General features: G+C 34.2%; 1 protein-coding gene across 1 annotated transcript in view; it reads left to right on the forward strand.

Annotated features, from left to right (window-relative positions):
* Positions 1-14,094, forward strand: part of FBXL13 (F-box and leucine rich repeat protein 13) — a gene marked incomplete at its 5' end in the record, with an annotated part of 72,650 nt that overhangs the window by 5,509 nt on the left and 53,047 nt on the right. The window contains 5 exon segments of the mRNA XM_072401717.1: positions 177-331; positions 3,750-3,859; positions 10,007-10,111; positions 11,271-11,366; positions 12,141-12,276. Coding sequence (XP_072257818.1) covers positions 177-331; positions 3,750-3,859; positions 10,007-10,111; positions 11,271-11,366; positions 12,141-12,276 — 602 coding nt within the window.

Genomic DNA, 14,094 nt, shown 5'->3' on the forward strand with positions numbered 1-14,094 from the left:
TAATACGAATGCGCGACCGATAATCCGATTTTGCTTGATGAATCAGGGGCATAGTCTCATTGTTTCTATTTGCATTGCCGTGTTGTCTTTTCAGATTGTATTACATGGGTATTATTTCATGTATTGGAGGCTTTAGTGAAAGCTAATAAAACATTAATTCCTTCTAATGTATGCAGTGCTTGGATGGAGTATTGTGCAGCAAGGAAAACCAGAAAGCTGAACACACAGGCCAAACTTCAACGTGCCGAAACTTACCATTCTAATACCGTGCTGAAGACTATAATACACAGATGGGAGAAATGGGTGAAATTTCGCAGTCAGCAACAAACAGGTACGTTCTAAAAGGCCATAGTTGTCTTATATACATTTTAGGTCAGGGAAACCCCTTATGTGTTATTTGGCTAATTGGATCTCCAACACTATCAGTGAACATTTTTTCCCAATTTGTAAAGCTGGAATGGACCTAACGTTTCTTTTCAGCTAAGAGAAATTTTACTGACAACAACAGGGGCATCAGTAAAGAGCCAGTCTTAGGAGCATCAGGAGAGAATGTGGGATAAATGTCTCTACTTTAACAAAATATATTCGCTCCTACTCCTTGAAGGGCCTCAAATGTCACCATAATATCAATGGCACATAGTGGTAGCCATGCTGTGTCTGTCCACTAAACATTATCAGAGTTTAAGGGCCCACACACCTTAATCCTAATATTTGGTAATTCAACCACATTTGTTTAACTGTTGTTGATTTAAATATTTTAGAAACAGTTGCCTTTTTTCTGAAATGATTATGTTGGTATGTTATTTTAGCAGCATAGATATAAACAGGTCATAGGGAGAGTTTGTTTTAAATGTTCTTACTGTGCTGCAAACAGTTACTGTTGGTGAAAATGTTTGTTGAATTTATGTCTGTGTGTTTATTATATGATTTGTAAAGAACAGTAATTGTTTATTCGCTTCTTTCTAATAGACTGAGTTGTCTTTCTCCATTTAGGGGATTTTAAACATCTTTTTAAACTATCTTTTTCTTATAGTGAGTTTTGTAATATACCAGTGGATATACCAACTGAGATCTACCAAAAATATTGTTTTACTGACTTGATTGCCATAAACCACAGTTTTGTATTTACTCTTTAACCTTTCATTATAGTTTCCATAATTTACTGTATAAAGAGGTTAGCAGCCTGTTAAGATTTATTCTTAAGAATTGAATTTTTCGAAACAGAAATGGTATTGTATTGCTTTTTTCTTATCACTTTTTTTTACTTTTTTTCCAGGTTAAACTCTCATTTGGTCACTATTTTGTAAAGGATAGTGTCATTTGAGATTGTTGTTTGCTTGAAATAAGTTTTGAATTTCCATCCTATGGTGATTCAAAACCCACCCATAGCCGCTTAAATGCAGGTCAGAAGGGGATCGAATGCCTTGTATTTTAATTTTGAATGATCTTGAAAGTATCTTAAATTGATGCCAAGCTGAAGCCATTTCCTATTGATACAGTTACAGATACAGATATTTTATTTATAAAAGTTTAAATGCATGATATCTTACACTATGGGTTTTACAGTACAAGGGTTACTATAGTTTTACTCACATTCACATAAAGATTAATGGAGTAATTTTCCTATTTATGTTTCAGGCCATGTGGCTAATAGCTCCACAGACTGGCTGATTGTAAAATGCAATTATAACAGGTCATGTGACATACTTGAGAGTTTCTTCAATAACTGGAAAATGTATGTGTTAAGGAATGGCCAATGAAATATGAAGTGACATACAAAATGAACATCGTCTGTAGCTGAAATTTTTAGCCACCCGCACACATATGATCATTGCACAAAATAACTTTCTGGTGGACAATTACATCCTTAGAAAATGTGAATAAACAGTTTTTGGAACTTTCTGAGGTATATCCTGTCCTTATATAGTAAGCTTTTGGTAGACCATGCCAGGACCTGAGGTTAACAACATATGAGTATGCAAAATTATCTTAACAACAATCTGATCAATGGTGTGCTAAACACAAAATTATTATAAAAACAAATATACAGATGCTTTCTGAGAAGATCAAGAAATCTGAGTGGCAAACGTATAGAATGCTAAATACCCCTGAGATGGTTGATATTATTTTAGTGAAATCACTATACCAAACATAGAAAGATATTTTGTGAATAGATACCAAATCAACAGATGGCAGCACTTGACTATATGTTCCAAACATAGCAATTTATTCTTATATCTAGTGTAGTCTGCATTCACATCAATTTATTTTAACACATCTCCTTCTATTTTAAAAAGAAACAGAACAGAATTCATATAGGATATTGTTCTGCTGTTCCCCATTGACTACCTCTGTTGTTGTATCCACTGCCAAGACACTGGAGAATGGAAGGTTAGGTCGAAGTAAAGTCCAATATTTTATACAGTGCTTATTCCTAGAAATTGGCTTTTGGACCCAAACATAATGCAAAATATTAAGCATTGCCATCTCATTCTTAAATTACTGACAACTGATACATATTGCACAGGTTCTGTTACTAATTAAATGCAGCCAAGTTACAGAAGTAAATCTATTCCAAGTTACTCCATTCAATAGTGTTTTGCATCTAATGCATATCAATTGCTAAATAGAAAAGAAAGCATTGATTGCTCATTGGTAAATTTATGTTCCTCCTATAACAAAGTCATGACCAAGCTGTATTGCTTTGACTTATATAGGGATTAGCAAATGGTCAGGACTTTTTATACACAGGTGTCTGGATTAGATGCAGGTAAATAGATGAATATAAATGAAGGATTATGTCTGTCTGCACATGCACATTAAAACAAGAACATATTCCACACTTTCTAATAAACTATGCAAAAAAAGCAGAAACACCCTACAAAATGTGTACACATATTGGTTAAAAGGACCATTTATTATGGTAGTGCAATTCATTATGACCAATTTCAGAAATCATTGGAAACCAGATTTTATAAATTTCCTACTAAACAAAAATTTGGCTGATTGCATTCTACATAAACTTGATGCACTACTAATATTATTATTATTATTATTATTAATATTTAAAAAACCTCAACAATTTATTGTACATTGAAGGCCTGGTGTTATTACCAACTGTTTAATACTGACATCATGAAGCTTGACTTTCTGTGATAATCAGAGTAATCAAGCTAGGGCCTTTTGGAAAACTTACATACAAACATCACTTTTCTTTTGACAAAATAGAAGAAATTAAAAAATGTGGTAAAATCTTTGGGTAATGACCAAATTGTGCATGGCATGGAATTTGTATTATTTACATGAAGGGTATACATGGGACATAATCATTGCACATGGCTTGTCAAAAAATATATTTTACAATTGTTTAATATAGAAGCAAGGATTTGAAAGCTAACTTGAGGAGTGCTTTAAAATGTACCCAGCACTGCACGGGGGGGAATGTTCATTTTGTCTAGTGGATGATAAATAAGGTGAATTGTTTACCCTGGTCCTCACTCCCACAGACTTTCTCTGAACTGTATGATCAATCTGATGAAACCTCATTTTATTCATCATCCCCTAGACAAAACATTTAACCCATATAGCTTTGTGGGAGGATAGTCACTGCATGGATACATTATACATTAGTCTGAATTTCAGCTTTAAAGTAATGTAATTTTTAAAACATTGGATCACTAAGTGTAAAAATGAAGAATTATAGAAATGAATGCAACTTTAAAAAGATAATTACAAACATTTTCCCCTAGAGGCAGCCACCAGAATCCAGAAAGTGTTTGATGAATCCTTCCTGAAAAAGATCTTAAAAGCCTGGAATGCTGAGACTCAGGACTCTAAAAAGAAGAGGGAGTACTTTGAGGTATGTGTATGCCAAGCCCTTGTAATGTTCACAGTGTCTGAAATTAATTTAGACCTGAAATAGTGGACTTATAATTCTTATCTGAGATCTAAAAATACAGCACATGTTTTTACTGTTACTTGAAAATGTAAACATGGCTAAAACTTTTCCATCAACAAAGCTTTCTTTGGTAAGGACACCCTGGCCTTTTTATTGCTGTGCAGTATCATTAAATGTAGCACAACTAATGTCAGAGTAATAGAAGACTGAAAATGAACAATGCCTATTGAAGTTACAAGGCAGCATTTTGCACTTTTTTTTCTTGGAAGAATATTTTATAAAACTTTGCCATGCCCTGCAGAATCTGTTCTTTTGGTGTTCCAATATCTTTTCACTCTCCAAATATTTTTTCCCTAAACTGAGCCTAAAAAGCGTTAAAGACTAGGCCTGATTTATTAAAGCTCTTCAAGGCTGGAGAGGATACACTTTCATCAGTGAAGCTGGATAATCCAGCAAACCTGGAATGGATTTGCTAGCAAATGTTTTGAATCCTGGACCAGATCCATTCCAGGTTTGCTGGATCACCCTGCTTCACTGATGAAAGTGTATCCTCTCCAGCCTTGGAGAGCTTTAATAAATCAGGCTCACTGTGTCCAGGGCAATAGTGAGTTCTAATACGGCTGAGTGATGGGGATCAAATGAATGTATAATGATAAAGTGGTCAGTACACTTTATCCAGTATACTGGACTTTGGATCCTGCAATATTAAAAATATTTTTCATGTTATTTATTTTTGTCTGACCACAAAAAACTGTTGTCAATAAAAATGGCAATTGACTGGAGTTAGGTTCTGCTGAGGAGTCTTGATGTATGTTAAGCCAGTTCCCTAACCCCATCAATAAGCAGTAGTAGTATTCATGTTGGAAAAGTTTGAGCAACATAGATTATGTGTACACATCACCAACTGCCTGTGTGGTTTGTCTATGTTACTATTAACTAATGGGGTGTTCTGGCATTTTCATAACATATCAGTAAAAAGCTAAAACTTGGAACATTACATATGATGAAAGATGTAATTGATCGCAGTGTGTTTGATGTTGTGGCTAGACCATCCCTTCTACAGAAATTAGTTTGGATCCTTAACTCTGCATATTGGGTGGATTTTATAAGTAGATGATTAAATATTAGAGAGGCCTTTTAGACAACACTTCTCAAAACTCAGGCAAAGTGATGTTTTAGTTTGTTTTTAAGCACAGCATTTTATAAATTATGCATTAAAACATTATTTCTGGATTAAGAGATCAAGCTTTATACAAATATTTATAGGTTCTGTAAATAAAAAGAGAACAAAAAAATGATTTAGCAGACAGAAAAACAGCTGTATCTGCTGTTTTTAGATGAACACTAAAATGTGTAATGTCCTATCACATTTTCTTTTCTATTATGAGATGATGTGACACATTGGCAGCAAGCACACATTGCACAGGTTCAAGTACCATGGCGTACCACTGGGGATTAATGGATTCAGTTTTTTAAGTGAGCATTTCAAAGATCTGTTTTGGTAATTTCAAACAGGTGCCATTGCATAATTTTTGTGTTAGAACTTTGTATACTTCTGGGAATATGAGGAAAACAGTGTGGGATTGTTGGACAAAACACAAATCAATGATCTTTGAAATGCTGTTTTTTTAATTTGAGCTCTGCTGTAGTGTAAATTCCAATTTTTCCAACTCAACATCTTGGACTAATATAACATATCCTTAAAATTCACTAGTTGTAAAAATGTCCTGGCACTGTTATTACTACATATTCTAATTATTCATTTTGCATTTGAAGTGCTTCCTTAACCATTAAAATGCACAGGATCATCATGCAAGTCCAATTTCTGTTGTTAAAGATGTTTAATTTATTTTTACGTTTAAGGCATAAGTGGTTCCAGGATCCAGTAAAAGTGTTACTGCGAGCCAAACAATTAATTATATTTATATAGTAACAAAATTAGCATGGCTCATGTACTAGTAGTTGAGCATGTTCTACTACTTGCAGGGAAGTTACAAAAATAGATTTTTGCTTGCATGTGATTGGATTTTAGAAAATTAACACAGTTTGTTCCTATTTACTAAGCTAAGTGAAAATTCTTCGCCCGTAAATAGGGCACAATGTATATTTTGTTGCTTTTGGAAAAAAAGTATTGTTGTGTGTTAGCAATGTTTTAAAGAACCCAAAGTATTATGACATTTTTACATTAAAATAGATAAAAAAACTCGAGAAGTAGAACCAGACATAAAGGTATAGTATTATCAGAAATGTTACAGACATTGTATAATGAATTCATCATGCTACATGAACGTCTGATATACAAAATATTAACTTTTTCATAAAATTCTGTTATACTCTTACCAAAATGCAACATACAGCATAAAATGTGAAGCTGAACCTTTCGGTAAAGGCTTTCTCCTATAGGGACGGAGAAATCTCATGCGGAGCTACACAAGGGTATGCAGGATAGACAGGCAATAGGGGCATTGGTGAAGTGTGAGAAAAGGGCAAAGGAAAGAAGCTAGGAAGATAGTGAAGGAGCTCAAAGAATGGAGAAGGGGCCTGTGCATGCAGATATCTGTTCTCATTTTAGGAAGAAGACACACACAAGAGGAATCTACAACAAGAGGCAAGTTTTAATGGAGGCAGATCCATGGTCTTATTATAGGGCAAAGCTTATAAAGTGAATCCAAGGAAACCATGATTCTTATTTTTTTTGTGTATTTTCTAGAGAAGCAGTAAGGTCCTGCATTTTCATAATCTCTTGTATTTCCTAATTTTCATAATCTCATGTAGTTTCCTTAACCACAAGGAAATGCAAAGTAAGTAAGTAGCTTGTTTTTTTAGAGAAGAGATATTTAGGTGAGCAAATGAGATATCACAGAGGATTTCAGTGACTTTATCAAAAGGTTATTAAGGCAGAGAAAATGTTTGGTTGGGTCCCAACCAAGTCCTGACCCATGAAAACTTCTTTAAACAGACAATAAAAGATCTAACTAGTTTATATTTCTAGAAAATATGAAGCATTGTTCCAGGATGTTTCTCACAGCATAAACAGACCTGCAGGACTGAAGCATTAAATGTGGAGGACCATTACCACTCAGTAACAAAGCAAAGGAAATTTTGTAACCCTGAAGATTCTGTGTTAGTAGAAGTTATAACATGATGTTGCAGAAAGCTCCAAGAATTAGGCAGGGAATCCATAATATTTGGGATCTGCTCATAGGAAAAGCAACTTATAGAAAAAAAAAACTGTTAAAAAAGCTTTAGGAGGTGATTCTACTAGGGAAGACGTCTCATAATATTTGGGGTCATAGGAGAGGGGTAGGGCACAAAGGAGAAGATTTTTCTGCTAGTTTAAATGGTTACTCTGGTGAGGCATTGCTGTAGAATGAGGGGAACAGGTTAAGCCATGAGGATCTCACAAAATGTATTTTTTTTTAATATCATTTTTATTTTATTTTTCCAACTAGTACAACAAAAAATAATACAACACAATCTATAAAAAAACAAAAATACAATTCCAGTGTTACTTCACAGCTAGTTTCCATAACATATCAAAATCCAAATAAAATACAATACAATAAAACATAGAACATAACCTAAAAAGAAAAGTAAATAAACACAAAAACTATAACTATCTATCTATCTATAGGCCCAAAAATTCTTTACAAACATAAATGATGTATAATCTTACTGGAAAGCATTATAGTACATAACAGTCCATACCGTCCAGGATGCTTACAATCATTTTAAATTACAACAGTCCCTATGTTATTATCCACATGGAATGTTTGAATCGTTCATAGCACAAAATGTATTTTAAGCCACTGTTTCATATTTTCATGACAATCCAAGCCAATTGGTTTGATCAGAGATCTTTCTTTGTTATACAAGTTATTACATACAGCATTTGCAAAGTATGTTGGTTGGGTAGGGTTGTCAAATGCCATCTTCTACATTTGGGGGATGATGACAAGTATATGGCTTCCCCATGGGCCAATCATTAGTGCCATGGTTTTAATGATAGAAATATCACCCCTGTTGTAAAATGTTCAACAATTATTGAGGTCCCTGTTTCTGTTCCAAAAAGGGCCACAACACCTGTTTGTTGGTCAAACAAAGATAAATGAGTTACCTGTAGACCTTCTTTGTAAATGCCAGGCTGTCTTCTTTTATGGTTAGCAAATTTCTATTATCAAATTTCTGATTAATGTGAGAATCTTGAAGGACTTTATTAGTAGGTCTCCATGTACTGTTCTAATTTCAGATGGCTTTCATTGAGGAGGAAGAAAAAAGGAAAAAAGTTAGGGTGCATTCTTACCACCTCTGTCGTTATCCTGGACCAGATCCGTTCCAGGTTTGCTGGATCATACAGGTTCACTGATCAAAGTTTATGGGAGAACCTTCGTGATCTAGTAAACCTGAAAGGAATCTGGTCCAGGATTGAAAACATTTGCCTACTAAAAAAAATTATTTTTAAGAAATCCATTCCTGGCTTCTGGATCATTCATGTTTACCCATTATATTCTATCTCTTTAATGGCCCGATGTGTCTACTAACTGTTTTTTTTTGTTTCTGGTAAGTGAGTACATGATGATTGTTTCTAGTCTAGTGTCTAGCATTCCAAAAACCAACACAATTTTGATTTGATATGAACTAAACAATTGTGTTACTACAGAAGGTGCTAGGCCAACAAGACAAGAAAAAATAGCAGTTAAGTGTTCTATAATATTGTCCCCTGTTGTAACTGTTCCAGGGCTCATTAAAGCTACATTAAATGCTAAGCTGCCAACCCCGAGCACTTATCATTCTGCAATCCTCTGCTGATGAATGTTTTACTAGTTTTTCATGTAGACATAATAAAACTTTAATTGTTGTTAAGAAAATCTCAAGTGCATAACTAAAGTTTTATTTTTGGAACAACAAACTTTTTTCAAGGCTTTAATCATTTAGTGCAGAGACTCATAAATAAATCTAGTAGGTTTTTTTGTTTTGGATAATGTGATATAACACATTATCGCTATTGGTATTTGTGTGAAGCTACAGAAAATGTTGGTAGCAACAGTCTAGTCTTGTTGGTTTTATATTTATGTACCATAATGGCTGGGTCTAGCAAGTAACACCAACTGTATGGTATCTGCTCCAGCTACAACAGGTCAAGAAAAGTTTCTTTATTATTTGTGAGATTACATATATATGACAAGTAAAACATATGACACAAATCTGCCACTTATCTATCTTATCTTTTCCCCTCTCACCATGGGCTCAGCATGTCTTGGAGGTAGCTATGACTGCATGACAATTTTCAGTAATGGTGACAACAGTGGATCATGGCTGAAAAATGGTTGTTGAAGTGGCTACTTCTAGACTCCATCAGAAGCCTGTTTGACGGGGTGGCAATGAGCCCAACTGGGAGGAAAGGACAGAGCTTTGTTACCTTACAATAGGAAATGCCTAATCAAGGATCTTGGAAGATCATATGGAAGGATCACAGGGTTTAAATTAATGAAAACTGCAGACTTAGCGCTGAACTGAAAATAAAAAAAAAATCACACTTACCTTTTTTCCCGCAGATCCCTTGATGGCGCTGGACCGTTCTGCAATCTGGTCTTGTGTTGCTTGTAATTCTTCTTCCTAAGCTGAGGAAGCGCCAGGCGCCTCCATGTTCGGTGTTCTTTTCCGGTCTTCTTACTACGTCACCTGATCTTTCACTGCGTAGGTGCAAGATTGGGCGACATAGCCTGCTAGAAAGGCAACTCTTTACCCTTAGTAAAAAAGAGATCGGGCATACACAGAAGGAGCAACCAAGAGTCCCCCAGGATGCGTGACGTAGGTATCCTGGGAGGCTCTGTGCTCCCATTAAGTGCTGGACCCTTTTTTATTTTTTTAAAAAGGGTGTTGCACTTAAAAAAATAAATAAATATATTTTTACTTTACATATAAGGGTTGTCTACTCTTTTATGTAAAAAAAAAATATTGAGTTTAGGTCCGCTATAAAAAGACGGAAAAACACTTGATGACAATAACATGTTAAAACTCATATGAGATTTTCATGATTTGGTTTACAGTTACTTTACCAAAGTGATAATGTCAACTCAATGTTATATCTCACACTTTTTTAACTAGCGATTGGAAAGAGGTGATATGGATGACTTGGGAAACTTTGATTCGTCTATAGTGAGAGAAGGTGAAGATGCTGTGTCGCAGTTGCCACAGAGAGCTATTCTCAAGGTAAATGTCTATTTATATTTGTATTGATGTTAGTGTCTGTGTACACACAAGAACTCTATACACCAGTTCACATCTGGATGCCTAAATATTATTAATCTCTAAAATTCTTTAAAATTTCCGAGGGTCTTTCAACATGTTTTGTACATTTCTTTATCATTTTGATAAGGAACTTATGTTAGGTTTTGCATGGGTGAGTCATATTACAAGGAATGCTTTGTTTGGCAGTAGACCATTTCTTTTTTATTGTTCTGATCACTTCGTAAATCAGATTCAATTTGCAAGTGATCCAACCCACAATACATATGACCTAATACATATAATTTTCAGGAGATCAGAAGTTAATCATGAGAAGAATTTATAGTGTATGTCTTTAAAGTAAATGTCTCTTTTTGAACTTTCGAAGCTCCAGAGCTATTTGAATTAGAGGTAATTTGGTAGCATTTTTATAGAAGATAATATATATATCGTATAGGGCTTGGCTTTGGAGGTCCTGGCTTTGAAGATTGTCAATATATATATATATATATATATATATATATATATATATATAAATATTGACAATATATTGACAATATATTGATAATATATATATAGATAGCTGTTGGGACTAATTGGTGTGGGTGTATGTAGTGTACAAAAAAAAAAAAAAATTAACAGAATAGATAACCTTTATATAATAAAACTGTTTATTTGATCACTGTTCACATGATCACTAGTAAAACTAAAAGAAAATGTATTTTGATTTGTGTTAACAGTAAATTCTGCGTGGATTCTCTGTTTACATGACCCATGTCCTGCATTCTGTTATTTTTATATACCCCCAAAAAGCTAATTTCTTGTATTTAATTTTCCTGTTTCACAGCTATAGCTTAACACAATTTACATGCATTAAAACAAAAGAAAATTAGCAAGCTCCAATAGAAAACATAATATTAAAGTATACAATAGGAAGCATTAACAAGTAATCAGTCCCAAGTTTGTGTGCATTACATTAACGTTGGAACCCTGCCGAATTCACAGCAGAACATGTTGTTGTAATATAGTACACATTTATTATGTGGTTAGAGACACAGTCCCAGTTTAATTTTTCCCATCTTTGATCTTTTGCATTTATTCCATATGTTTTCATAATTTGCTGTATTGTTTTATATTTTTATAGATATTTTCTTTCATGGATTTGATAGATCTTGCAAGAAGTGCTCAAGTGTGTCGATCTTGGAAAATAATAGCACAAAATAGTTCTCTTTGGAACAGTGTAAGTACATTGCAGTGTGATTACTGCTTCACAATTTCCAAGATGTGTATGCTATACATGGCCTTGAAAGTTTTGGTTTATCCAAGTCGTGGTATAGTTTGGTTAGAAGTTAGTAATATTCACTTACACTTTATTGGTATGTTGCAAGTGATTCACCACTTTTCATTGAATTGTGGAAGCCAGTTGAATGGATGGTAAGGCATTCTGAACATTATAAGTCTTGCTTACATACATGTATGCTTGACATTAACCTGACCCCAAAAATGTGCACTCACAAACGACTGCTACATGTCAAAAATGTAAATTTTGGGCATTGCCATTTTCACCTTACTTCTCATAGATGACTAGGTTTTGTCCTTTATTCTGCACAAAAACAACATATTATTTATTGCAGGGTAAGGATTAGGTTATGATCCTAATGGCTAGGGACGAGGGGGTTAAGTTTAGGCTTAATGGTTCATTTTAGTGGTTTTTGTAGAGTTAAGTGGTAAGGGCTGGTAAGGGCTTTGTGTGAGTGACATGTGGGTGAACCCACTATTGTTAATTTGGCAAGATAAGCTGAGAAACAGCTTGGCAGAAGCTGCAGCATTAACAGAACTGTCTGTAGTACCAAATATGGATGCATCAGAGCATATATTATAATGTTTCAAGGATAAATAATAAGCAGAATAATTGTTTATGGAAAATGCTTTCGTTTTGTTTACTTTTTTTATGTGTGTGTATTTACATGAAGTTCTTTGTGATATAGGTTTGTTATCTTTTACTTTTATCTAGATTGATTTTTCCTCTGTGAGGCACCGTATTAAAGACAGATTCGTGGTGAACATCTTACGCAAGTGCCGGCCCTATGTTATACGAGTAAATCTCCGCAGGTGTTCTTCTCTTCTTTGGTCTACATTTAAATGCATAGGTAGGAAGCATATTTTTGTCTTACTGGACATTTTATAACATGCTGCTAAGTTTAGTCACCAGGCTATAGATCAGCAGAGATATCTTACTCTGATTTATTGCAAGTGAACATCTGGATGCATTCCAAAGTTTCTGTGTATTCTTGCCCTAGGACAACACATAATTTACTAAAGCAAGAAATACTCTCCCATGTTAATAAAATGTACAGACTATGGGGACACAAGGATTTATTTGGGTAAATTCACATAATGTTTACATTTCTGTGATCATATTATGATTGTTATCTAATTTAAATAATTTTGGCAAGATCAGATGAAATCTTACAATTATGGGTAACAATAAACATTTATTTATCAACCCTTATGGGTTGTCCGATCAATAAGGAATAATCAATCAAACAGATTGGAAAACCTTCATGACCGATTTTTCATACCAAAGTAAACCTGTCTTTTCTCCAAATGCCATGAACATAAACATTCATTTGGATGTGCAGGTTTACTACTTACAGTGCTGAATAGGGTTTCCCCTGATTGTCATATCTTGTCTACACATCTGAAGCCCTGTACAGACGTTCGATGGACGTCAGAGAATAGGCTCTAGAAACTTTCTTTTGTGATCAGACCAGTGTCAGATGAATGAACAAGTGCTGTACACACTACACTGTTCTGATCTATGAAGAGGCTGGAGAACGGGTATCCTGCTACACTCTTCTCCATAATAGTGAGCAGCGGTCATTCCCGATTGCTTTTTCATCAAATCAAATTTGGCAGATTGATGAATGACATTGGGACACCACTGTACATATGTATTCAAGACAAGCACAACTGTTCTTCCCATGCAATAATTATTTAAAGTGTGTACATAGCTCAACTGTTTCCTGGGGTCTGTTCCCTAAAGTAGAGGAAGCATGGCAACTATGCATGAATCAAAATAGTTACTTAAGGGCAAAATAATGCATAAAATGTATAGGAGGCAAGATTTATCTAAAAAACCTAATTTTATTTTTGTGTGCTAGATTATTGATTAGTAAAGATTAAACCAGTTTGCAAGAGAACTCTTTCTACACAGTTAACTGTTATATAGACAGTATAAGATAATTGATAATTACATATACAATATGGGTAGCTGTGCTAAAAAATCATAATATATTTCTTTACAAGCACTACATAATATCAAGTGTACCTTAATATTTAAAAATATGAACCTGGTATACTTTATTGTGATTGATTATTGGTATTAATACAAAAAATGTTACAAAGCACAGAATCCTATATACACATTAGTGCCATATATACATTTACTACAATAAAGTACATTTTCTTTAAATAATACTAGGATTGTATTTTAACCTTTTTCAAATAGTATGTGTAATGATTGATTGTGCCTGTATTTAGTGCCTCTGGAACATGTCTCTGGAACATCACAATTGTGATTTGTGAGATCCATATCCCAAACATCCACAAAAATAAAGCTTTATGCAGATGTACAGATGGGACACAAAGTCGTATTTTAGTTGTCAGGAGTTGTGGGTAGTGGGGAAAATACCAATATAGATATATGTATATATATAATACCTCTAGATTTATAATGTATGTCTATGCTTTATGGCTTTAACAGACCATTCCATCTTTAAATATCATCTCCTCAAGGCAACTTTCACTTCACTTTCACCTAAATATCTGCATACTCACCTAGGGGTGACTATAAACAACCCTTGTCTACCCAATGCTCAATATAAGTAATGGGTTACAACTGGATAAATAATTAAAAAATGCTTTTCCACAATTTAAAGCCCCCCTCAATCAACATTAAATATAAA

This window comes from Pyxicephalus adspersus, chromosome 2 (genome assembly GCF_032062135.1).
Source record: "Pyxicephalus adspersus chromosome 2, UCB_Pads_2.0, whole genome shotgun sequence".
In the NCBI taxonomy this organism is placed as follows: Eukaryota; Metazoa; Chordata; class Amphibia; order Anura; family Pyxicephalidae; genus Pyxicephalus; species Pyxicephalus adspersus.